Source organism: Schistocerca gregaria, chromosome 4 (genome assembly GCF_023897955.1).
Source record: "Schistocerca gregaria isolate iqSchGreg1 chromosome 4, iqSchGreg1.2, whole genome shotgun sequence".
Classification (NCBI taxonomy): domain Eukaryota; kingdom Metazoa; phylum Arthropoda; class Insecta; order Orthoptera; family Acrididae; genus Schistocerca; species Schistocerca gregaria.
Window position 1 is genome coordinate 101,826,280 of NC_064923.1, and position 24,069 is coordinate 101,850,348.

Consider the following 24,069-nt stretch of genomic DNA (forward strand, 5'->3'; position numbering starts at 1 on the left):
AAAAAAAAAGAGATGCTCGGTTTTCACGTATATTTTTTTATTCAAGAGGAATCGGTGAATAATTTTAGGCTGGTTCATGCAGGTGGTCAACGTAATGGCATGAGTGACAAGAGAAGTATTTTGTTTTTGTTGAACATAGTGTTCAAAGGCTGTGAGTAAGAGATGGATCATTAGCGTGCATTCACATTTTACGTTATAATCACCATTCGAATACATCTTAAATTTGAAATGAATTACTAGAACAAACACGCAGGTGTTATACACATTTCTTTATTATATTTGATTCTCTATACATAGCAATTTGCACATTAAGTTTGGTGTCAATAAATTGTTTTTTTTTTCTGACGAAATGGCCAGCTTTCAAAAGATGGAAGCTGATAGAATGTGACGTTCTTAGAGTGCATACCCATCGGAAAGGTTATAGTTGTAACAATAAGCAATATTGGTGGAGAACACAAGCCTGTATCTGGATCGGAGCAACAAAGTGACAGTTGAACTTGGAAAAGGAGCATGTTATCGGTTTGTCATTACGCGCAAGCGCAGTACGGCTGTGGTAACTGCGGCAGCTCGAGTTCTGTACTGAGAACATTCATACGTTCGGCATTAACGAGCAGTATGAAGCTCGCATTGCATGATCCTAATAATCTGGTCACTGTCGAGGCAACTGTTGCACTGTTAGCTTCTGATATTCCATAAAAGGAACATACCATCCAGAGAAACGAAGTACATAGCGTGATTCCTGATGATTTTACAAACTTTCAGGAATGACGGAGAAGGGTAGATGTGTCAATGTAAGGCAAGAGACCCTGGTCCGGAAACGTCCGACTCGACAGTTATATGCGAAAATCGTTCTGATGTGTCTGGAACACATGTACTGATATTGTTGTCACTAAAACTGCAGGATAGGCAACTTTCAGAGGTGGTAGTATCGAGCAAAAGAAGCAGAAAAGTGGTCCCTGAAATGCATACCTTAATAGCTATGAGCATTTTTCCTCTTGGACACTGTGAGACTCACCTCTTTCACTATTAACAATGTCCTGTGACTAGGGCTTCCCGGCGGGTAGACCGTTCGCCGGGTGCAACTCATTCAATTTGACGCCACTTCTGCGACTTGCGCGTCGATGGGGATGAAATGATGATTAGGACAACACAACACCCAGTCCCTGAGCGGAGAAAATCTCCGACCCAGCCGGGAATCGGATCCGGGCCCCTAAGATTGAGATTCTGTAACGCTGACCACTCAGCTACGGGGGTGGACACCTCTTTTACAGCAAACTCTATGATTTCCACATTTTTGAAGAAGATGTATAGACCCAAACAAGAAAAAAGTCCAGTAAATGTAGGCTCTAAAATGCAAACCTTAAGAGCTATGAGCATTTTTTTTTTCTAGAAGAGATGCGTTTGGCAGTAGCGACGATGAACAAGTCATTAAAAGCTATGAGGGATCTTTCGCTAGAAGATGCGTGTTTGGCAGTAGCGACGATGAACAAGTCATTAAGAGCTATGAGGACTTTTTCGTTAAAAGACATGTGTTCGGCAGCAGTGACGATGAACAAGTCCTTAAGAGCTATGAGGACTCTTTCGCTAGAAGAAATGTGTTTGGCAGTAGCGACAATGAACCAGTGCCTTAAGAGTGTAGCGTCACCCTCTTCTAACATTACCCTTTTTATTTAGAGATAACCGGTACCATGTATACTGTCGATTCTTGTATAGGTGAGCATTACGTCAGATGTTTAACTGAATCAACTTCATATGATTCTGTATATGACGTGTTTATGTTTCGAGCTAAAATATGTAAATAGATATTAATTCGTTAGTACTATGTACGTACAATTAAAATTACTCTTCTTTTAAAAATACTTGAAATTACGAAATTTATGGTTTTCTTAAAATTCATATTATTAACTGCAACACCTGACAATAATTATTAAAGGTATTCCTGGACTCATTTATAAAATAATGATATAACTTGGTGAAGATTCTTCTTTGGTCAAGAAAGTTTGTAAACTCTTTGGAATATTGTGAGTACCGCAGAATGTTATAGTGGGTATGGCTCTGATGGAAGCGCGCGTATTTGGCTAATGTTGTCAACAACAATGTGAATTAGTGTTCTGAAATGAAGATTTTAAAATCGGAATGATTTTGAAGAATGGGATAAAATAAAAAGATATCCATAGCTACAAGCAAATCTTCATCAGTTATTGAGTTCGACAACAACCCGCAACATTATAAAAATTACAGCCTTAAGAATGCACCCTAGACGCCAGACTTGGAGTCAACAACAAGATAATGAAGATAAGTGTAAACTTTTTCTTTGTATGTTTTACGCCTCTCGAAGCTTATGGAAATAATGAACAGACTAAGAGGAGTTTAATGGTGATTTGTGGGAGGGTAAGATTACAAGAGCGAAGAACACTTTTTCACTAGAATAGATGTGTTTGACAGTAGCGATGATGAGCAAGTGCTCATCGCTCTTAAGGTACTGGTATGTACTTTAGAGCCCATGTTTACTGGACATTTTGTTCTAGTTTTCGTGCGTACTATGACCTCTGAAAGTTGACACCCCTACAATCTTACCAATAACGGCCCATTACATTTTTTTTTTTTTTTTTTTTTTTTTTTTTTTTTTTTTTTTTTTTTTTTTTTTCCTGTCAGAGGTATCGGAACGATTTTCACTACAGCTTTCGACTCGATAGTTTCCGTATCAGGATCCCTCACCTGAGGTTGATACATTTATTCTTGTCCATCATCAGTGAAAGTTTGCAACACCATCACTGAATCCCCTGCATGATAACAACCCACAACAATTACATAACACACCGAACCACAGCTGACTGGTAACCGGTCGCTGAGGTTACAGAGCGCAGGAGAGCACGTGTGACCAATCTTGAGCTCTGACTGGCTGTTGCTATGGCAGCTGTCCTGTAAACAGCTAGCTGTTAGTCACTTTGTTATCCCGATGCTGGTGCACGTCACACGTCGTGCGTCGATAGGGTCTTTTAGGCTGGTCGCAAGATGAGACGCAGGTCCGTGAGCTGACGCAGGGTGACTCACGGTGAGTTTTTGCGAACCACACAACTGAATGGTGCTGCGCACGTTAGAGCGCAGCGTGACGTGACGCAGTTCCTGCGCTTGGTGACTCTGCGCAGGCTCACGGTGGTTCTGGCTGTTGGTGGTTCGAAATGGAAGAAAAGCTAATTGGAGGCGTACGTGTTCGCCAAGTTCTGTATACATGCCATGAAGATTACTTGAAAACAAAGCTAAAAGCTGAGAAGTGGGAGGAAGCGGCCAAGGAAACGGACGTACGGAATGTAAGTTGCATTTTAATTCGTTGTTAAGGTTCTACATGGACAATGTTAAAACTCTGTAGCAAATTTTCGCGATGTGCTCTGTCCTGGTTAAATGTTTATCAAAAAAGATGCCTAGGTTCCTTACAATATCATTCCTTACTAGCGTGTAGGCCTCCATATATACCAGTGAAAACGGAACAGATGGATTTAACCACGTCTTTGATATCAATATAGAATCGAAACTGTCGTCCGAGTACATTTGTTATAAGTAGTCCCCATCTCTGCCAGATCCAAAGTTCCTCAGCAAACTGCGTATTGAAAATGCGATCCAACTTGCGATGATTGTCCCCATTACTGACGCTGCCATGAGGAATTTGGCGTGAGCCCCCCCTGCGTTTCATCTTGCTGCCCGCCTACACGGCTGCCCTTCCCCAGCCGAGTCGGCCCCCTCACTGCTCTCCGCGCTGGCGCCAGTCCTCGGCCACCATGTGGGCGCACTTCTCCCCGATCATGATGGACGGCACGTTGGTGTTGCAGCGCACTATCAGAGGCATGACGGAGGCGTCGGCGACGCGCAGGCCTCGTACCCCGTGCACCCTGAGGCGCGAGTCGACGACGGCGCCAGCGTCGCTGGAGGGTCCCATCTTGGCGGTGCCCACCGGATGGTAGACGGTGGCGCCGAGGTGGGGCGCGGCGCAGCTCCAGTAGTCGCGGCCTCCCCGGGCCTGACGCCCGCACTCCCTCAAGGGGAGGTCCCTGACGCCGTAGCCAGCCGCCCGCATCGCCTCCGCGGAACCCAAGCGGTGGCTCAGCTCCACGCCGTCCAGTAGCGTCTCGAGGTCTCGCGGATCGGCTAGGTAGCCGGTCTCGATCAGCGGCGGGTCCAGCGGTTCGGCACTCCTAAGCCTGACGCGACCTCGGCTCCGCGGCGCCAGCAGCGTCGTCATCACCATCACCGCGTCCTCGCTCGCCGTCAGATTTTTCAGAGCGAGTGTCGCCTCTTCCTTATAGTTGAAGATGTCTGCTAGTAAGCTGGCTGTAGAACTGTCAACAGAGACAAAAATCAGCTGTATATCTGGGTAGCCGGCCGGGTCTACCTCGGGAAAACCTGGAATGCTGTGCAGTGCGCGCCGCGTCTGGATAAATCCCGTGTAAGAAGTAAGGCCTGTCGTCGACAGTATACCTGTCCTGTTCATCAGGTATTCGAACACGGACTCTTCTAACGTTTTTCCCGCCGACGGCTTCCTCGTGTAGTAGAGCCCGGCATACGACAAGTGATCCTGCAGGTTGTACCCTACTCTGAGGTCCGTTATCACTGTTATACCGACTTCTTCCAAATGCGACTTTGGTCCGATACCGGAATGCATTAGTATGTGAGGTGTGTTGATAGCTCCTGCTGACACAATTACTTCCTTCTTCGCTCTAACTTCCCGTACCTTTCCGTCTTTAACAAACTGCACCCCGTACGCACTTTGCGTGTCGGTCCGAATCAGTATCTTCGTTACGTAAGCGGACTTTACGACGTGCAGGTTGACCCTCTCTTTGGCAGGTGCGAGGTACCCGAGAGCGGCGTTCCATCTCGTTCCGTTCTTTATAGAGCAGTGTATTTGTCCGAAACCCACCATCGGCTCGGCGCTGTAGTCTTCGATGATTCTGAAGCCCAGCTCTGTGGCGGCAGCGTCCAAAGCGCCATAAGCGGGATCGAGACGCGCCGGCTTCGACACGCGGATGGCCCCATGGCGCCCGTGTACGGCTGCCACGTGCGGCCTCCGCTCCAGCTCCTCCTCGTCGAAGGCCTCCAGCTTCTTGAAGAAGGGCAGCACCTCCTCGTAGGACCAGCCGTCGTTGCCGAGCGACGCCCAGCCATCGTAGTCCTGCGGGCTGCCCCTCACGTACATCATGGCGTTGAGCACGCTCGAACCACCCAGCGTCTTGCCCCGTGGCCATGCGCACCTTCCATCTTTGTGTGCCAAGCAACTGCGCCCATCTGGTTCTGTCAGGTACGACCAATCCGCCTGCAACAAAAGACACTTTTTTTGAAAAGAACTGTCATTACACAATTCTAGTAAATAACACATTATTATGATACAAGTTTTGGCGAAAGAAGTAAATTTTAACAGGGAAACAGGAGAAACGTGTAGATTTTACTCCAAATTCCCCACTCGTGACTCTCCTCTGAGAGTAAAAATTGTTAACAAACCAGGCGAAAGTAAATCGCTGCATTTTCAGCGGAATTCCATTTAGATATTAACCAAAAAAGATAATTTTGAATGTTCACTATGCAAGTGTGGGCGTGGACGGGCCCCGCTTAATGTGTAAGCATAAGCATCAGTTTAGAATGGCAATTCCCCATTCAGCCGGGCGAAGTGGCCGAGCTGTTCTAGGCGCTACAGTCTGGAACCGCGCGACCGCTACTGTCGCAGGTTCGAATCCTGCCTCGGGCATGTATGTGTGTGATGTCGTTAGGTTAGTTAGGTTTAAGTAGTTATCAGTTCTAGGGGACTGATGACCTCAGAAGTTAAGTCCCATAGCGCTCAGAGCCATTTTAATTTGTATTCCCCACTCGGCGTTTCCCTACTGCGCTCTGAACGACCCCCCACCACGGCCGGTCTCCTAACGCTTTCCCAGCCGACTGCGCATCTAGCGGCCACGGCATTCTGCATGCACTATACTTTTCATCAAACACAATTCAGACATTACAAAGCACTCCGTCTTCAGGCCACAAGTGGCCGATCGGGACAATCCGACCGCCGTGTCATCCTCAGTTGAGGATGCGGATAGGAGGGGCGTGTGGTCAGCACACCGCTCTCCCGGTCGTTACGATGGTTTTCTTTGACCGGAGCCGCTACTATTCGGTCGAGTAGTTCCTCAATTGGCATCACGAGGCTGAGTGCACCCCGAAAAATGGCAACAGCACATGGCGGCTGGATGGTCACCCATCCAAGTGCCGGCCACGCCCAACAACACTTAACTACGGTGATCTCACGATAACCGGTGTATCCACTGCAGCAAGGCCGTTGTCACCAGACATTACAAAGGCAGGCTCTTAAAATAGACCTGTCACCCTGAAAACCATTGCTACTAAACTACCAAACAGTGTCGTACATTCTCTCAGCGCTCTTTTGGATTTCGGCACCCTGGACGCAGCCAGACAAAAATGAGACAAGTAGAAATGTACCACAAGTCACACGTGCTACACACTGCACCGGCCATCAGACTACAGACTACAGACCAGACAGTCCAGCGCGCCCTGTTATTTAGTCAGCACAATGATCACTGTGACGTATTTCAGTCTGCCTAGCCAGCGAGTTTCGAAATTTATTGAAGTTAATAATACAGACGGGCATACTTGCAGTTTTGTCTCATTTTCTTGGGGTTGATTTATTCAGGGTTTTTACTAATGTTTCATCAATTTTCTCTTACATGTCTTATTTCTTTTTCTTTTCTTTTTTGTTATTATTCGTAATGATGCAAAAACTGTGTCTTGCACTATCAAATTACATTTATTTCTTCACTGTGCATCAAATGTCAAAACATTAGTGCAGAAAATGTTCTCGATTTTTTTTTTCGGATGAATCCAGGTTCTGTTTACAGCATCATGATGGTCGCATCCGTGTGTGGCGACATCGTGGTCAACGCACATTGGAAACGTGTATTTGTCATCGCCATACTGGCGTATCACCCGGGGTAATGGTATGGAGTGCCGTTGGTTACACGTCTCGGTCACCTCTTGTTCACATTGACGTCACTTTGAACAGTGAACGTTACATTTCAGATGTGTTACGACCCGTGGCTCTACCCTTCATTCGATCCCTGTGAAACCCTACATTTCAGCAGGATGAAGCACGACCGCATGTTGCAGGTCCTGTACGGGCCTTTCTGGATACAGAAAATGTTCGACTGCTACCCTGGCCAGCACATTCTCCAGATCTCTCACCAATTGAAAACATCTGGTCAATGGTGGCCGAGCAACTGGCTCGTCACAATACGCCAGTCATTACTCTTGATGAACTGTGGTATCGTGTTGAAGCTGTATGGGCAGCTGTACTTGTACACGCCATCCAAGCTCTGTTTGACTCGATGACCAGGTGTACCAAGGCCGTTATTACGGCCAGAGGTGGTTGTTCTGGGTACGGATTTCTCAGGATCTATGCACCCAAATTGCTTGAAAATGTAATCGTATGTCAGTTCTAGTATAATATATTTGTCCAATGAATACCCGTTTATCATCTGCATTTCTTCTTGGTGCAGCCATTTTAATGGCCAGTAGTGTAATTTGAGAAAAATTAGATAATTTATTCAAGAGAAAGAGCTTCATAAATTTAGCAAGTCAGTAAGACATTGGTCCACCTGTGGCCCTTATTGTGGCAGCTTTTCGGCGTTCATTGATCGAAAGAGACATTGGATGTTCTCCTGAAGGATATCGTGCCAAATTCTGCCCATTTGGACGGCTCTGTCCATAATGCTTCAAACGTTCTCAATTGGTGAGAGTTCTGGAGACCTTGCTGACCAAGACAGGATTTAGGAAGCACAAAGATAAGCAGTAGGAACTGTCGCTTGTGTGGACAAGCAGTATCTCACTGAAATGTAAACACAGATTGACTTGCCACTAAGGGCAACAAAATTGGGCGATGAATATCGTTGATGTACCGCTGTGCTGTGATTGGGGCTCAATTCGAACCGGGACTCATAATCGAAGGCAGGTGTACTCCAGTCAATGAGATTCCAAGACGAAGATGTGTCTGGAGATGCCTTAGACAGAAGTGGGATACCAAACTAATTATCACACATCAACCGGGACTGAGCCGCGCGGGATTAGCCGAGCGCTCTAGGGCGCTGCAGTCATGGACTGTGCGGCTGGTCCCGGCGGAGGTTCGAATCGTCCTTCGGGCATGGGTGTGTGTGTGTTTGTCCTTAGGATAATTTAGGTGAAGTAGCGTGTAAGCTTAGCGACTGATGACCTTAGCAGATAAGTCCCATAAGATTTCACACACATTTGAACATTCAACAAGGAGTGACGTTCTAGGATGCCATTTCTTTTCATAGTAGGACACCTTTGGCTGTCATCCGCGCCACCCTTACAGAACAGAAGTACGTCGACGATTTTCTACAGCCGATTTTGTTGCCCTTCATGACAACCCGTCCGGGGCTTCTATTTCAGCGAGGTAATGCCCACCTGCATACAGCGAATGTTTTTACTGCTTGTCCTCATGATTGTCACACTTACCTTCGCATCAAGGTCGCCTGATGTCCCCTCAGTTGAGAACTTTTGGAGCATTACAATGAAGTGACAAAAGTCATTGGACAGCGATGTACACGTATACGTATGGCTGTAATAGCGTGTACACAAGGCTTAAAAGGGCAGTGCATTGGCGGAGCTGTCATTTGTACTCAGGTGATACATGCAAAAAGCCTGTTTTTGTACGTGCACGAGCAAATTTAGGCTCTAATGTCGCTGGAAGAAACTTCGATGTGCAGTCCATAGACCTGAAACTATAAATGTGCTGAATTGTGTGATACGCAAAAACGCCCTCAGTTGAAACTAACCTCTCCTCCTGACCACAAAGTTTCTCCGATGTAAAAAACACCTGATAAAACATGGACATGAACCATCCAACATGGAATGTGACATGACAGTTATCAGAGCGAATAATCACAACAAAAACCTCCTGACATTGCAAGAAAACTTCCACTTACAAAGAGCCATTGCAATGGAAAAGAAGGTACTCAATGACCAAATCCATATAAACAATAACTCGCTGATCATGCTAGCCACCAAAACAATAACAAGCTGAAGTGCAACCAGGATAAATAATTAATGAATATCCTTCCCCTCTTCTCTCTCTCTCTCTCTCTCTCTCTCTCTCGCTCTCTCTCTCTCTCTCTCCCTCCTACCCCCCCCCCCCCCCCCCATACACACACACATACTCACATACAAACACATGAACCCACAGATTAAAGGAAAAGTAATGCACTCAGCAAATTACACACACACACAAAAACTCAACCAAAAAAAAAAAAAAAAGAAAAAGTGAGGAATGCACACACACACAGACACACAACAAATGAAAACCACAAAACACAACAGAAACAAAAGACAAACACATAACAACGGTTGGCAACACTACACACTGCAAACACACATATGTTGATAGCCAAATGGCAGTGAAAGTGAAATGTGATGTGACAAATGGCTAAACAACACCTGATTCGGCTAACTGGAGCATGAAGACCAGCAAATACATCACCAGAAACACATATATGTGTTAGCAGCGCTAGAAATCGTAAGTAAAACGAAAGATACATCATTTTATGGAACTTGTGCTACAAAAGTTGCTTCTAACCTAAAAAACCCGACAAAATGTAATATATCAACAGATTATATCTAGCAGATAATACGCTTATTGTATACATAAAAAGAAACATGTATTTCAGGCCACTGATGATGCTTCCCAAATAAATGAAGCGAAACGCGTATGGCAACAAACAAACTGCCTTCATTTAGTAGCATAGACGGCACACACCTCCACGAATTTAAAGCAACTAAAGGACAAGACGGAAAACTGTTAAAAAATGACGATAAAAAAATGACTTTAATGTTGCACTAGACGCTGCTGCAGAGAGTGCTCTTTTACGTTTGTCCCTTTTTATATGTAGTTGTATATCACCACGTCCACTGTGACTTAATGAGAAACTAGAAGCACATGTGTTGCACCCCACTTTTCCTTTTGAGTCCGAAGAACTAATGTCACTGATGAATGGAAATTCTTTCTGCAATTGTTCATTGAAGGAGCACTTGCGATTCTTTGAACTCATTCTTGCGCAGAAGTATTGTTAATGTTATTGACGAGGAAAAACAACTAAACTTATCAAACGTAATACACCATAACACGACGTAACACAAAATTCAATCTTATATAATATGGCGCACAGAGATGACAAATGGTAGTATTCTAGAGCCAGCATACACTGCGTTGGCGACGCCAAAGTCAACGAGAGCGTATATTACTGTTCGTCTGTTCGAGTTACTTTGTATTTCGTCTACGTGTTTGCCACAAAATCTCCTCTGCCTCTTCCACGGCTATCAGAAAATATGCGCATTTCTTCCATCTTCTATTCGAGTTACGGTTAGGACCGTGCGAATGCGTTCGAGTGCGACTTTCTCGCAGTTGCCGTGGTCTCTGACTGCCCATTAACTATTCGAGCTGCGGCCAACATGTGTTTGCACAGTAGAAACAGTTTGATAATGGTTTCGGCAATTTGTCGTACCCTCTTGTCAAACTATTTCCCACCATAACTAACACTAATAATAAAATATACCGATACAGGTGAAATGAATGTCTAATTCGGGACAAATTGGGTCATGATTGTTAATTTCGGGACAACCAGGTGTCCTGAATTACCTTTGAAAAAATTCGGGACAGACACAAAAATCGCGACTGTCCCGAAAAAAACGGGATCGATGGTCACCTTAGAAAATTTTTCCGACGTCATTATAGCCGCACGGCGGGAATTAACAGATTTTGAACACGGAATAGTATTTGGAGCCAGACACACGGGAATTCAATATTCCACAATACACAGCGTCAATAGTGTGCCGAGAAAACCAAATTTCAGGCGTTACTTCTCGTCACGGACAATGCAGTGACCGATGTCCTTCACTTGCCGGCCGCGAGCAGTGACGTTTGCATGGTGTTGACAGCGTTAAAGGACAAAACAACACTTCATGAAATAACCGCAAAAATCAGTGTAGGACATGTGACGAACGTATCCGTTAGGACAGTGCGGCGAAATTAGGCGTTAATGGGCTATGACAGCAGACGACAGACGCGACTGCCTTTGCTAACGGTACGACTTCAGCTGCAACGCCTCTCCTGGGCTTGTGCCCATACTGGTTGGAGCCTAGACGAATGGAAAGCCGTGGCCTAGTCAAATGAGTCCCGATTTCAACTACTGAGAGTGAACCGTCAATTAGGGCGGTTCACAAACAACAACTCAAGTACATATGTTATTCCAAAAACGTTATCGTGGAAGTAGGGGCCAGGAGGTGCTGGTAAAATAACACGCACTGCTAAGGATATCTTTTTATTTTCAAAGGGCCTCCTCAATAGTAAATTTTTAAGTCTGGCATTTAAAAAAAAAGCTATTTTTCTCTATGTAAAGGATATTGCAAGGTATGACGTTAACAACTTCCCAAAAATAAGATTTTAAACTTGTTACATCTATTAGAGAACAATTCCTTTAAAAAAACACCTGTAAGTAGTTAGTTTGTACTAAAGATAAAATAGTTGTCTCTCGCCAGTTAAGTAACTTATATTACACCTGTCAGATGTTACATAAAAAAAAAAAAAATCCTTAGCTCGGTGAGGAAGTGACACGTGTAAAGGGGTCCAGATCACAATAGTCGGAATAGTTACTCGTGGTCTACAGGGCCACAGCACATCAGTCCCAAAACTTGCATTGCAAGCCACTACCTCCCCGAGTTACCCAAAACCAGAGGGTGTAGCAAGGGCGGTGCCTGTACAGACTCTGAACCACAGAGACATACGACACCGACCCTAAATCATCCAGTCAAGGTGTGAATGAAACGACCTGACCAAGAAGCAATTACCACATTCCCGCGAACAGGCAAACAAAAACTGTTGTGGGAAGACCCCAACAAAATCACTGATGAAGAAACTCATACACTTCACTAGAACTTGAAAAACCCCTTTTATATTTATGACTAACTCTGTTACATAAAAACAGTACTCAACTTCTCACACTTCACCACAGCGCCGGGAACATGTTGCACCTCCTTATGCTCATCAGAGCCAACCGCTGCCAGTGGCTTCAACGGCCGATAAGAAGACACACGGTCCCACGCGCTGGTCTGCTGCACCACGGCTTCTAAGCTTCATAAGCCACGTACATGAGGGTAAGGTAGACTTAGCTTCTGACAGCCAAGAGGTCGGCCAAAGCACGTGGCGAGCAGTTGAAGACCTCCAACAACAGAGCCCCGCTCACGCCACCATCTCTCTCGGTCACCGCCCAGTACGTGCTACACAGATCGTCACGCGACCGTACACTTGCTCCACCTCCCGCCAGAGGGCGGTAGCGACCCAAACAGCGCACCAAACTGAAAGCGTCACCGCAAGCACTAGACGTGAAGCGAAAGCACTTCGCCTGTCGCGTTTTTCGAAGAGCCGGACACAACTACGACTCAGAGATCTGATGGTAAGATTTGAGTGTGGTGCAGACCGCACGAAGCCATGGATCCAAGTTATCAACAAGGCACAGTGCACATGGGTGGTGGCTCGAGAATAGTGTGGGCTCTGTTTACACGGAATGGAGTGGGTCCTTTGACTACTTGGAGATCATTTGCAGCCATTCATGAACTTCATGTAAAAACAACGATGGATTTTTTTGGATAACAAGGCGCCATGTCACCAGGTTACATTCGTTCGCAACTGGTTTGAAGAAGATTCTGGACAATTTGAGCGAATGGTTTGGCCTCACAGGTCGCCCAACTTGAATGAACCGCATCGAGCACTTATGGGGCATAATCGAGAGGTCACTTCGCGCACAAAATCCTGCACTGGCAACACTTTCGCAGTTATGGATGGCCGTACAGGTAATATGGCTCAGAGTTTCTGCAGAGACTTCCAACCACTTGTTGAGTCCACCCCAAGTCGAGTTGCTGCACCACTGTAGCGGTCGGCCGGTGAGGCCGAGCGGTTCTAGGCGCTTCAGTCCGGAACCGCGCTGCTGCTACGGTCGCAGGTTCGAACCCTGCCTCGGGCATGGATGTGTGTGACGTCCTTAGGTTTAAATAGTTCTAAGCTCTAGGGGACTGATGACCTCAAATGTTAAGTTCCATAGTGCTCAGAGCCATTTGAACCATTTTTTAACCACTCCGGCAAAATATTAGTAAATATACCATGACTTGTCACCTCAGTGTGTCGGCAGGGCCCTCAAAATATCTTGAGATTTTGACGATTTAACGCGGCTGTTGGACAGAATTCGCTACGATTTCCTTCAGAAGGACGCTCAACAACTCCATCAATCAATGCCAAGCCAAATAACTGCTTGCATAAGGGCCAGAGGTGGACCACCTCGTTATTGACTTGCTCTGTCTCTTTAATAAATCATCCAATTTTTCTGAACTTGTAATCATTTGTGTGTCCATACATGTACATCACATGAAGGGCTCATTTCAATAGTGATACAAGTCCATATTTGTTCATTTTGAGATACAGAGTCCTAAAGTTAAATGAGCGCTGATAAATCTGCAGTTGAGATACCAGAAACATTCATGCATATGGCTTCTTGCTAGAGATGAACCTTTCTTTCTGTTTGTTTGGATCATTAATTTCAGAAGCATTATAGGCAGAAAAGTGGAGGTAATGGACTTGTACCACTATTGAAATAAGCCCTTCACATCTAAGGATTTTGGTCCCTTCCGATAATTCCTTTGCGGTGGATCTTTTTCTTTCTTTCTTAGAGTGTATCTAAATCATCGCCAGTTGGTCGGCGGCATTCTTGAGGTGAAGACGTGTTACGTCGTGTGTTTCGATACAATCTGGTTGAAGATGCACCAATATGGAGATAATCTGAAGTTCATTTATTCATGCTGTGGTTGAAGAACTTGATTATGTGTTTTGATATATGGGTATTTCAAATGGTTCAAATGGCTCTGAGCACTATGGGACTTAACTTCTCAGGTCATCAGTCCCCTTAACTTAGAACTACTTAAGCCTAACTTACCTAAGGTCATCACACACATCCATGCCTGAGGCAGGATTCGAACCTGCGACCGTAGCGGTTCCAGACTGAAGCGCCTAGAACTGCTCGGCCACATTGGTCGGCTATGGGTCTTTTCAAAATCAAAGTTTAGTTATAACTGGGTTTAGGAGAATAAACAACTCCAAAAATGAATTATATATTTTGTAATTACTGTCAATTAAAATCCTCTGTTGACCATGTCGTAATATGGTAGTGGAGGAACATGTGAGGAGCTGGTTGGAGAAGTAGATGTGGAGAGGGATGACACAGTACTGTTATTAAAATTTCCGTGGCCATGTTACACCATCGTTGCATCGTTTTTCCTTCTGTTCGATTAACAGCTGATGTGTAAACAGCAAGTTTTTACCTAGAAACAAATCAATAGAAAGATATTAATATTCCTGAATATCTCTCCTCTTTAGTTGCGGATGAACCTCATGTAAAGACCTAATCATGAAAGGTTTCCAGAAAAAAAGAAATATCATCCAAGTATGAATATTAGCTGTAAGCCTTGTAACTACAGGAGCACAGTACATGTCTACATCTACATCCATACTCCGCAAGCCACATGACAGTGTGTGGCGGAGGGTACCTTGAGTACCTCTATCGGTTCTCCATTTTATTCCAGTCTCGTATTGTTCGTGGAAAGAAATACTGTCAGTATGCTCTAATCTCTCTGATTTTATCCTCATGGTCTGTTCGCGACCTGTACGTAGGAGGAAGCAATATACTGCGTGACTTCTTAGTGAAAGTATGTTCTCGAAACTTCAACAAAAGCCCGTACCGAGCTACTGAGCGTCTCTCCTGCAGAGTCTTCCGCTGGAGTTTATCTACATCTCCGTGACGCTTTCGCGATTACTAAATGATCCTGTAACGAAGCGCACTGCTCTCCGTTGGATCTTCTCTATCTCTTCTATCAACCCTATCTGGTACGGGTCCCACACTGCTGAGCAGTATTCAAGCAGTGGGCGAAGAAGCGTACTGTAACCTACTTCCTTTCTTTTCGGCCTACATTTCCTTAGGATTCTTCCAATGAATTTCAGTCTGGCATCTGCTTTACCAACGATCAATTTTATATGGTCGTTCCATATGTCCTAATGCCTACTCCCAGATAATTTATGGAATTAACTGCTTCCAGTTGCTGACCTGCTATATTGTAGCTAAATGATTTGGATCTTTCTTTCTGTGTATTCGCAGCACATTACACTTGTCTACATTGAGATTCAATTGCCATTCCCTGCACCATGCGTCAATTCGTTGCAGATCCTCCTGCATTTCAGTACAATTTTCCATCGTTGCAACCTCTCGATATACTACAGCATCATCAACAAAAGTTTTGCATGTTAACTATGCGGTATAATACCATCTGCACTGCGTGCTATCGTTAGCCGAAAATTCGTTTTGATATCTCGAATCGCTTACGAAGTGTCAGGGATGTTACCAGTTTTTCACTTTCGCACTGTCATTTGCACATGTAAGCAGAAGTGAGTGCACTACATACAGTATTATCTCAAGATTTGAGACATAAATAGATGTCATGTGAAGTTTAAAGAGAAGTTCAGTATGTTAGCTGCACTTTCGCGCAGTAGCTTACTGTCGAATATCACAATAATTACGAATATTAACGAAACGATAGAAAGTTGTTCACGAAGCTGACGAACGAGGCAACGAGATGCGAAGGAGTTAATTTCTTTACCGAACAGTTTCTTTAAAAGCGTTCTAGAAAGACTGCAGAGCAGGCAGCGTACGCACGCCTCCGTTCACGCAGTGTAGCCGACGCGGGCAGCGAAATGTTCCGCTCGTGACGGCGTAAAGCCGTCGGCACACGAACCGTGCTGTCGAACGTTAACGGTGAGCGTGCCAAGTTCAAGGTGCTGCTGAACGCTCAGGAAACATGCGACTAGTGCATACGGAACGTGGGCCCCAACGTGGTAAATGCGATCGCAACGCACTCCAGTGGCAGTTTGAGGAATATTTCTAAATCGTGAATCACACTGTCTACTCAACGGGCGCGCGTAAAATTCCCAAGTTAGCTCTATTAAAACGCACATTCCCTCCATCGTCCACGAAAAGGAAAGTACCATGTCCAATCAGTAAGGACACAGGCTTATAAAAGTTCCGTTACAAACAGTGCGGTACAAATTTGGAATACTTCTCCGCATAAGATAAACATTATTTCATCATTCCCTCGTTTTAGTGAAACCCCAAGGTCGGTCTTACTTGATCACTGTTCCTACCCAGTAGCAGAATCTTTGCAACATGTGAATTATGAAGCGTAAAAGAAAAAGGAGCAAAATATCTTTATACAAGTAGCGCAAGCTGTCCTGTAATTAAGCCAATCGAACAAAGTCACCCCTCAAAAACAGGTGAACTTATATTTACATAACATCAAATATTATAGCATATACTTATACTAAACTAATAATAAAGTATCAGAAGTAAATAAAAACGCGAATGTTAGGATAAAAATTTTGGGAGTGTTAAGACGTCAACCACCGCCCCATCAAAGACTCATTACCGGACAGAGACTCTGTATTGTGTAACCCCTTGCTAAAAACGTTAATCGTAGATAATTATGTTATTAACTGAAATTTAATTATAACAAATTGTACGAAGAACAATGCGTTATGGGTGGATCTTCAGCGTGTCGCTGACTTCAAATAGCCTACTCTCATAATACGCTCGTTACAATAATTCTGAATATTATGTTTTTCATTATTTTATTGGAACGAATCACACAACTAACAACGGTTTTGCTGGTGCTCAGAAACGGCATATATACAGGGTGTTTCAAAAATGACCGGTATATTTGAAACGGCAATACAAACTAAACGAACAGCGATAGAAAAACACCGTTTGTTGAAATATGCTTGGGACAACAGTACATTTTCAGGCAGACAAACTTTCGAAATTACAGTAGTTACAATTGTCAACAACAGATGGCGCTGCGGTCTGGGAAACTCTATAGTACGATATTTTCTACATGTCCACCATGCGTAGCAATAATATGGCGTTGTCTCTGAATGAAATTACCCGAAACCTTTGACAACGTGTCTGGCGGAATGGCTTCACATGCAGATGAGATGTACTGCTTCAGCTGTTCAATTGTTTCTGGATTCTGGCGGTACACCTGGTCTTTCAAGTGTCCCCACAGAAAGAAGTCACAGGGGTTCATGTCTGGCGAATAGGGAGGCCAATCCACGCAGCCTCCTGTATCTTTCGGATAGCCCAAAGCAATCACACGATCATCAAAATATTCATTCAGGAAATTAAAGACGTCGACCGTGCGATGTGGCCGGGCACCATCTTGCATAAACCACGAGATGTTCGTAGTGTCGTCTAAGGCAGTTTGTACCGCCACAAATTCACGAAGAATGTCCGGATAGCGTGATGCAGTAATCGTTTCGGATCTGAAAAATGGGCCAATGATTCCTTTGGAAGAAATGGCGGCCCAGACCAGTACTTTTTGAGGATGCAGGGACGATGGGACAGCAACATGGGACTTTTCGGTTCCCCATATGCGCCAGCTCTGTTTATTGACGAAGCTGTCCAGCTAAAAATAAGCTTCCTCAGTAAACCAAATGCTGCCCACATGCATATCGTCGTCATCAATCCTGTGCACTATATCGTTAGCGTATGTCTCTCGTGCAGCAATGGTAGCGGCGCTGAGGGGTTACCGCGTTTGAATTTTGTATGGATAGAGGTGTAAACTCTGGCGCATGAGACGATACGTGGACGTTGGCGTCATTTGGATCGCAGCTGCAACACGGCGAACGGAAACCCGAGGCTGCTGTTGGATCACCTGCTGCACTAGCTGCGTGTTGCCCTCTGTGGTTGCCGTACGCGGTCGCCCTACCTTTCCAGCACGTTCATCCGTCACGTTCCCAGTCCGTTGAAATTTTTCAATTGTATCGCTTTTCGGTCCTTTGGTTACATTAAACCTCCGTTGAAAACTTCGTCTTTTTGCAACAACACTGTGTTCTAGGCTGTGGAATTCCAACACCAGAAAAATCCGCTGTTCTAAGGAATAAACCATGTTGTCCACAGCACACTTGCACGTTGTGAACAGCACACGCTTACAGCAGAAAGACGACGTACAGAATGGCGCACCCACAGACTGCGTTGTCTTCTATATCTTTCACATCACTTGCAGCGCCATCTGTTGTTGAAAATTGTAACTACTGTAATTTCGAAAGTTTGTCCGCCTGAAAATGTACTGTTGTCCCAAGCATATTGCAACAATCGGTGTATTTCTATCGCTGCTCGTTTAGTTTTTATTGCCGTTTCAAATATACCGGTCATTTTTGAAACACCCTGTACATAGAGGCTTGAAATGAATGCCAATATGGCGCCTCACAACACTGTACTGAAGTGAGACGGCGTGCGTGTGACGTAGATGGCGTTGTGCCATCTCATTGGTCAACGCTCAGACGCACGCTCAGAATATCTGACATGCCAGAAGACTCCCGAGCGTGCTGTTCCACACTATGACGTCAGAAACTGGGCACGCTCAACGCTCGGATGCACGGTCCGTGTACCGACGGCTTAACGGACGCAGCGAACAGCTGACCACACACTGTTCATCATAAGGATAAACCTCATGTAAACATTACACTATGTATCTTAGCTAAGACAGTATTGTAATTAAGGATAAAAGTGATGAAAATTTCTTAATCTAACACATACAAATTTTCTGCATGAGCTATTCGTGGCTTAAAAGCGCACTGCTGATTTCCCATGCAGTAAAATATTGAAGCCACTGAATATATTACAGTCAGTCGTCTGGTAATCTCTGATTTCGTTCCATATCTGACTCCGAGGAATGCGTTTCAGTACAGCTACGTTGATAACGGGGCGATCAGCGACAGGTGCCAGAACCACTAAAAAAGTCTGCATTTCCACCTCCTGTTTTATGACATACTGTACTGCGTTTTGCCATCGCTCGGCAGTGACGTGTCACAAAGCTTCATGCATTAGTTCCAATACGTTCAGCATCTCGAATGTCTTGTTATTTCCAGCGACAAATCCCTTGACATGGCTCTAGATCAGTCCTATTGGGTTTAGGTAGCAGAAGTAAGGTGACAACCGTAAAAATGCAGAATATCTACACCGCGCTCGACGCCGTGAAAATTTTAGTTTTCAATGTTTGTACGACGCCTATCGCTCTGGTTCGTCTTACAAAACAATAAGCATATTCAAATAAAGAGTATTTGATTTTTCTCAAAAAGATTGATTGTGTAATGTTTTCTTAACTTCATCCATCTTTAACAATCTTCCATAAAATGTCGATACTTAATAATTTGTATCTGCAATGAAAACCAAAATTTTATGTGTAATTTGTATTTAGAAAATAGAAAACGTACGCTTTTTTTAAAAGAAAACAAAGATGGTTAAGTATGAGTTAATTAACTTACGGTTGATGAATTTCGTATTTAAAAGATCTAGGCATTCAAACAAAAAAAATAATAATTGTAGACCAAAACTAGATTCGAAATGTAGGCCCCGAAGCATTCACGATTTTCAACTTATGCCACTAACGACTACGCCACGCGCATTGCTTCACTCATATCACCTATTTATTACATAGTGTTTCATGAAAAACGCCAGAGCTGATTTTTCTCTGTAAGTTTGTGAAAAACATTAAGAACAGTTCGTTTCTTGCCATGAACTCTGTTCCGCGCGCATGTTTCCATATGAAGCAAGAAGCAGTCTCACCCATTTTCATAGTATGTACACACAGTTAGACAATCAGAGCCCAAGTAGCGTTTACGGAGACTGTGACTGTACATGGTTTTTGGAATGAAAATGACGTAATTAAAGCACGGTTAAGAAAAACGTCGATGGCTGTTAATTTCTTAAAGTTTTATTTACAACGACATACCAATAAGATTTCTAATACATAACTTGGACCTGGATAAACTGAAAGAGAGCTTCAGGGAGAGCATTAGGGAACGATTCACAAGAACGGGGGAAAGAAATACAGTAGAAGAAGAATGGGTAGCTTTGAGAGATGAAATAGTGAAGGTAGCAGAGGATCAAGTTGGTAAAAAGACGATGGCTAATAGAAATCCTTGGGTAACAGAAAAGAGATTGAATTTAATTGATGAAAGGAGAAAATATAAAAATGTAGTAAATGAAGCAGGCAAAAAGAGAATACAAATGTCTCAAAAATAAAATCGACAGGAAGTGTAAAATGGCTAGGCAGGGATGGCTAGAGGACAAATGTAAGGATGTAGAGGCGCATATCACTAGGGGTAAGATAGATACTGTCTACAGGAAAATTAAAGAGACCTTTGGAGAAAAGAGAACCACATTCATGAATATCAAGAGCTCAGATGGAAACCCAGTTCTAACCAAAGAAGGGAAAGCAGAAAGGTGGATGGAGTATATAGAGGGTCTATACAAGGGCGATGTACTTGAGGACAAAATTATGGAAATTGAAGAGGATGTGGACGAAGATGAAATGGGAGATATGATACTGCGTGAAGAGTTTGACAGAGCACTGAAAGACCTGAATCGAAACAAGGCCCCCAGTGTAGACAACATTCCATTGGAACTACTGACGGCCTTGGGAGAGCCAGTCCTGACAAAACTCTACCATCTGGTGGGCAAGATGTATGAAACAGGCGAAATACCCTCAGACTTCAAGAAGAATACAATAATTCCGATCCCAAAGAAAGCAGGTGTTGACAGATGTGGAAATTACCGAACTATCAGTTTAATAAGACACAGCTGCAAAATACTAACGCGAATTCTTTACAGACGAATGGAAAAACTAGTAGAAGCCGTCCTCGGGGAAGATCAGTTTGGATTCCGTAGAAATACTGGAACACGTGAGGCAATATTGACCTTACGACTTATCTTAGAAGAAAGATTAAGGAAAGGCAAACCTACATTTCTAGCATTCGTAGACTTAGAGAAAGCTTTTGACAATGTTGACTGGAATACTCTCTTTCAAATTGTAGAGGTGGCAGGGGTAAAATACAGGGAGCGAAAGGCTATTTACAATTTGTACAGAAACCAGATGGCAGTTATAAGAGTCGAGGGACATGAAAGGGAAGCAGTTGTTGGGAAGGGAGTAAGACAGGGTTGTAGCCTCTCCCTGATGTTATTCAATCTGTATATTGAGCAAGCAGTAAAGGAAACAAAAGAAAAATTCGGAGTAGGTATTAAAATCCATGGAGAAGAAATAAAAACTTTGAGGTTCGCCGATGACATCGTAATTCTGTCAGAGACAGCAAAGGACTTGGAAGAGCAGTTGGATGGAATGGATAGTGTCTTGAAAGGAGGATATAAGATGAACATCAACAAAAGCAAAACGAGGATAATGGAATGTAGTCGAATTAAGTCGGGTGATGCTGAGGGAATTAGATTAGGAAATGAGACACTTAAAGCGGTAAAGGAGTTTTGCTATTTGGGGAGCAAAATACCTGATGATGGACAAAGTAGGGAGGATATAAAATGTAGACGGGCAATGGCAAGGAAAGCGTTTCTGAAGAAGAGAAATTTGTTAACATCGAGTATAGATTTAAGTGTCAGGAAGTCGTTTCTGAAAGTATTTGTATGGTGTGTAGCCTTGTATGGAAGTGAAACGTGGACAATAAATAGTTTGGACAAGAAGAGAATAGAAGCCATCGAAATGTGGCGCTACAGAAGAACGCTGAAGATTAGATGGGTAGATCACATAACTAATGAGAAGGTATTGAATAAAATTGGAGAGGAGAGAATTTTGTGGCACAACCTGACTAGAAGAGAGGATCGGTTGGTAGGGCATATTCTGAGACATCATGGGATCACCAATTAAGTATTGGAGGGCAGTGTGGAGGGTAAAAATCGCAGAGGGAGACCAAGAGATGAATACATTAAACAGATTCAGGAGGATGCAGGTTGTAGTAGGTACTGGTAGATGAAGAAGCTTGCACAGGATAGAGCAGCATCAAAACAGTCTCTGGACTGAAGACCACAACAATAACAAGTTGGGCCTACTTCCAAAAGCGGACCGACACCAGTGTACGAGACTTCCGGCTGCTGAGCAATCATCGAGCTTGTGTTTGTTACATCAGGTTTATTCTTATGACCAGACAGAGTCCGCGGAACGCGTTCGTGCGCGGGGCCGATTTGTCCGTACCTCGGTCTTCTGCAGGGCAGGGAAGAGGAGGGGCACGTCGGCGGTGGGCGGCGGGTCTCCGCCGGCCTCCAGCAGCAGCACCGTCCAGGCGGGCTCCTCCGAAAGGCGCGCGGCCACCGCGGACCCGGCAGACCCGGCGCCCACCACCACGAAGTCGTACTCCGGCAGCGGGCGCGCCGCGTCCGGCGGGTAGGCGCCGCGGTCCGCCAGCGCGCACTGCGCGTGCGCCACGGCCGCCAGCAGCTGCGCGAACAGCGCGCCGGCGCCTCCGCCGACCGCCGCGCACGTGTCCGTCGCGCATGCGCACATAGCAGGCGTCCGTCTCGCGGCCGAGTGCGTCTGTCACCCGAGGAAATACAGACGTCAACTATAACGAGCGTTCGGTTACGCAAGTGTTTCGCGTGCAGAAAGCCACATTTCTGTCCAACAACCCGTGACGACAATTAATTTCCCGTCGGGAGAATAGATTGCTGCGGATCCAACAGTCAGGCGATGTTTTGAGTACGAAACTGCGTGCGTAGCGGAGCATACAACGATAATGCGGCCCATAAGTATTTGGTAGATTGCTTTATGGATTCTTGCCCAGTCAACGTCAGTTGATTTTAAATGTGAACAGTCTGGGTCATGCATGACTGTGCCCAATATGAACATCAACTGAAAATATAAATTACTGTAACCGGGCATATTTATTGTTCCTCCCGCTATAGGGTTCGCGTGATCCTGCATTCACTATTAAGCAAGTTTATTTGAATTAATGAAGCATGCACGGTTTATACGTCCTACTGTTTCATTATGTTACTAATACACATGATTTATGTGTTACCTCAGCAGTTTGTCAATATTGTAATACATATGTGTTAATACAGCCATTAACTACACTCCTGTAAATGGAAAAAAGAACACATTGACACCGGTGTGTCAGACCCACCATACTTGCTCCGGACACTGCGAAAGGGCTGTACAAGCAATGATCACACGCACGGCACAGCGGACACGCCAGGAACCGCGGTGTTGGCCGTCGAATGGCGCTAGCTGCGCAGCATTTGTGCACCGCCGCCGTCACTGTCAGCCAGTTTGCCGTGGCATACGGAGCTCCATCGCAGTCTTTAACACTGGTAGCATGCCGCGACAGCGTGGACGTGAACCGTATGTGCAGTTGACGGACTTTGAGCGAGGGCGTATAGTGGGCATGCGGGAGGACAGGTGGACGTACCGCCGAATTGCTCAACACGTGGGGCGTGAGGTCTCCACAGTACATCGATGTTGTCACCAGTGGTCGGCGGAAGGTGCACGTGCCCGTCGACCTGGGACCGGACCGCAGCGACGCACGGATGCACGCCAAGACCGTAGGATCCTACGCAGTGCCGTAGGGGGCCGCACCGCCACTTCCCATCAAATTAGGGACACTGTTGCTCCTGGGGTATCGGCGAGGACCATTCGCAACCGTCTTCATGAAGCTGGGCTACGGTCCCGCACACCGTTAGGCCGTCTTCCGCACACGCCCCAACATCGTGCAGCCCGCCTCCAGTGGTGTCGCGACAGGCGTGAATGGAGGGACGAATGGAGACGTGTCGTCTTCAGCGATGAGAGTCGCTTCTGCCTTGGTGCCAATGATGGTCGTGTGCGTGTTTGGCGCCGTGCAGGTGAGCGTCACAATCAGGACTGCATACGACCGAGGCACACAGGGCCAACACCCGGCATCATGGTGTGGGGAGCGATCTCCTACACTGGCCGTACACCTCTGGTGATCGTCGAGGGGACACTGAATAGTGCACGGTACATCCAAACCGTCATCGAACCCATCGTTCTACCATTCCTAGACCGGCAAGGGAACTTGCTGTTCCAACAGGACAATGCACGTCTGCATGTATCCCGTGCCACCCAACG

The 24,069-nt window shown here is 45.1% G+C and overlaps 1 protein-coding gene across 1 annotated transcript; it reads right to left on the reverse strand.

Annotated features, from left to right (window-relative positions):
* Positions 1–184: 184 nt before the first annotated feature.
* LOC126268199 (glucose dehydrogenase [FAD, quinone]-like) lies at positions 185–22,658 on the reverse strand. Its single transcript, XM_049973823.1, has 2 exons — positions 22,183–22,658; positions 185–5,305 (listed from the first exon to the last, which is right to left on the reverse strand). Exons 1-2 carry the CDS (start codon positions 22,489–22,491, stop codon positions 3,740–3,742), a joined length of 1,875 nt encoding a protein of 624 aa, XP_049829780.1. The 5' UTR covers positions 22,492–22,658; the 3' UTR covers positions 185–3,739.
* Between the last annotated feature and the right edge of the window lie 1,411 nt (positions 22,659–24,069).

Excerpts from the sequence above, each read along its gene's own strand:
- LOC126268199 (XM_049973823.1), bottom strand. The coding sequence starts at position 22,491 with ATGTGCGCATGCGCGACGGACACGTGCGCGGCGGTCGGCGGAGGCGCC. Across the intron at positions 5,306-22,182 it reads CTGCCCTGCAGAAGACCGAG|GCGGATTGGTCGTACCTGAC; the intron begins GTACGGACAAAT and ends CTTTTGTTGCAG.